Here is a 2,500-nt window from a genome sequence, read left to right as displayed (position 1 = left end):
TGTGTGTGTGTGTGTGTGTGTGTGTGTGTGTGTGTGTGTGTGTGTGTGTGTGTGTGTGTGTGTGTGTGTGTGCGCGCGCGCGAGCGTGTGTGTGTACACGTATGTGCGCCGTACCCCGAGCGATGGTCCTGACGCCGGCGTGGTCCCGGGCGAGGGCTGGCGCCACGTGGTCCAGGGCGAAGATTCCTGCGGCCGCAAGGACCCCCGCCTGCCGCATGCCGCCGCCCAGGGCCTTGCGCAGGCGGAGGGCGCTGCCAAAGACACAGGTCAGTAGAGTAAATTGTAGAGAAGGAAATACACAACAGGCAAAATAATGACAACAAAGGCAACAGCGACAATAATGATAAATAAGTAAATGAGAAATCAATGAAATGCAAAATAATGACAATAAAAACTAGAAGCACAGAAGGTGCATACCTCCGCCAAGGGAATAGAGTCACTGATGCAATAAAAATATTCACACGAAAAATTACAGTAAAATCTGTTTATCAAGTAAATTAGAGACGTCCGTAAACATAGTCTCTTTGGCAGAGGTAATACAGGTAATGATAATAGTTACCCCTATATATATGGGTAACATGCAGTCATTCAAAAAATTCCTGGATCACCACCAAAATTTAATGGCATCTAAGTTGGTAAAACATTCATTACAAAATGTTCATAACTTTTTGGGTTGTCCTGCTAACCAACTCACCAACACTACCAAAAACATAATGTCCTTGGTGAAGGCAATACAATAGTAACAAATCTAATTCATATGTTCTCTTCCGACACTCTGCCTCAGGATCGGCCAAGCACAGACAAATTGTAAAAGATTTTACGTTTGCAGCATTCGGGGAAACGACTCGAGGTGTCATGGCGTCTGATTTCATTTTTGGAAAACAGCACATAGGGGTCTATTTTGATGACGTCACAAAAGTTACGGATGCTTTGTGAATAGGGTCATCATTTTGGTCTCTCCAATTTTCAGAAAGAATGGAAAATAATGATTTTAATGGTTATATTTTCATTGAACGATCATCAAGACACCTTGAGACCTTAATTTGCTACTGATCTAGTCTTTCCCGAGAGCTGTCCATCCGTGTCTACGGAAACGCAGAGGGTTGACTGAAATGACTCAGTTGCCCCTATTCGAATTCTTTAGCCAAGATACGGTCAGACTACCGGTAGATTTCACTGGAATCCAGCAATTTTCTTTGAGCTAGAAGCAACCCACCCATCCGTGGTGTTCACACTGCGAAAAGAACCATCGGCTTTGTCTAACCTATTCTTTGAGGGAGTAAACTGCTTTAGAATTCTACATTTCGAATCTTCACTGGATCTGCAGTTTGAACTCGATTTTGGCGGCAAAGCGTTTGTTTATATTCATCAGTCAAATGAGAATCCAAGGTCAATGCTTTTGTTTTTTATTTTTATTTGCATTTTAGCTTAAATGCAAATGTAAATATAGATGTAAAACTAAATTTTGAATAACTGAATATTATTAAATATATAATAATATTTATGCTTTGAAATGAAAATATATGCATAAAATCCATACTATAGATTCTCAGCGTGGGCATCTTTTGCATAAGTTCATCGTTGGATTTCACGAATCTAAAGGTAGTCTGGCCGTACCTTTAGTCCTACAGTGAACAGATAAGAGGAAACAATGTCCTGCCACAGTTACCCGCGGATGAAGTCCTTGGTCCCCGCGACGACGGAGCCGACGGGCGCCCCGAGGCCCTTGCTGAGGCAGACGGAGACGGAGGCGCAGTCGCGCACCAGCCTCGCCGGGGGCACCTCCAGGGCCGCCGCGGCGTTCAGCAGCCTTGCGCCGTCCATGTGCACCGGCAGCCCCAGGGACCTGCATGTGGCGCCCAACTGAAGATGATAATTATTTCTATTATAAGTAAATGAATATATATATATATATATATATATATATATACATATATATATATATATATATATATATATATATATATATATATATATATATATATATATATATATATATACTGTATATACATATGCACACAAATATACATGTAATCATACGTTCATTACGAGTATGCATGCATACACACACGCATACTACACACACACACACACACACGCACACATATATGAATTTAAGCCTGCCATCAGCCTGGCCTACCTCGTCCAACCAGCGGAGGGGCAGCACCCTCCCGCCCGCCATGTTGTGGGTGTTCTCCACGCAGACCAATGACGTCACGGGCCAGTGTGGGTTGTCCCCGCGAACCAGCTGCCGGAGTTCTTCCAAGCTGAAGGTGCCATCTGGGAGGTTTCTTAAGGTCCGAGGATGCACACCACCTAGCTGTAGACAATATTGGGGTTGGAGAAGGCTGGCAATGGGAAATAAGGTCTGAAATGTTTGTTTGTTTGTGTTTTCCTAGCCCCTCTCATTTTCTTTATTCTCTCTCCTTTCCTTTCTTCCCCCCCTCTCATTTTCTCTCTGTGCCACTCACCTCTCTCCCTCTTCCATTCTTTCTTTTAT

The 2,500-nt window shown here is 43.4% G+C and overlaps 2 protein-coding genes across 2 annotated transcripts in view; one reads left to right on the top strand and one right to left on the bottom strand.

Annotated features, from left to right (window-relative positions):
- The window catches only part of LOC113813928 (solute carrier family 4 member 11), a gene marked incomplete in the record, with an annotated part of 680,863 nt that overhangs the window by 92,087 nt on the left and 586,276 nt on the right, over positions 1-2,500 (top strand).
- Positions 1-2,500, bottom strand: part of LOC113820796 (uncharacterized) — a 10,569-nt gene that overhangs the window by 1,770 nt on the left and 6,299 nt on the right. The window contains exons 5-7 of the mRNA XM_027373157.2: positions 2,141-2,320; positions 1,670-1,863; positions 115-251 (exon numbers count right to left, since the gene is read on the bottom strand). Coding sequence (XP_027228958.1) covers positions 115-251; positions 1,670-1,863; positions 2,141-2,320 — 511 coding nt within the window. The remainder of the gene's footprint in view (positions 1-114; positions 252-1,669; positions 1,864-2,140; positions 2,321-2,500) is intronic.

The sequence above is a fragment of the Penaeus vannamei genome, chromosome 15, assembly GCF_042767895.1.
Source record: "Penaeus vannamei isolate JL-2024 chromosome 15, ASM4276789v1, whole genome shotgun sequence".
In the NCBI taxonomy this organism is placed as follows: domain Eukaryota; kingdom Metazoa; phylum Arthropoda; class Malacostraca; order Decapoda; family Penaeidae; genus Penaeus; species Penaeus vannamei.
The sequence above is the reverse complement of the archived record's forward strand: the minus strand, read 5'-3'. Positions and strand labels throughout refer to the sequence as shown.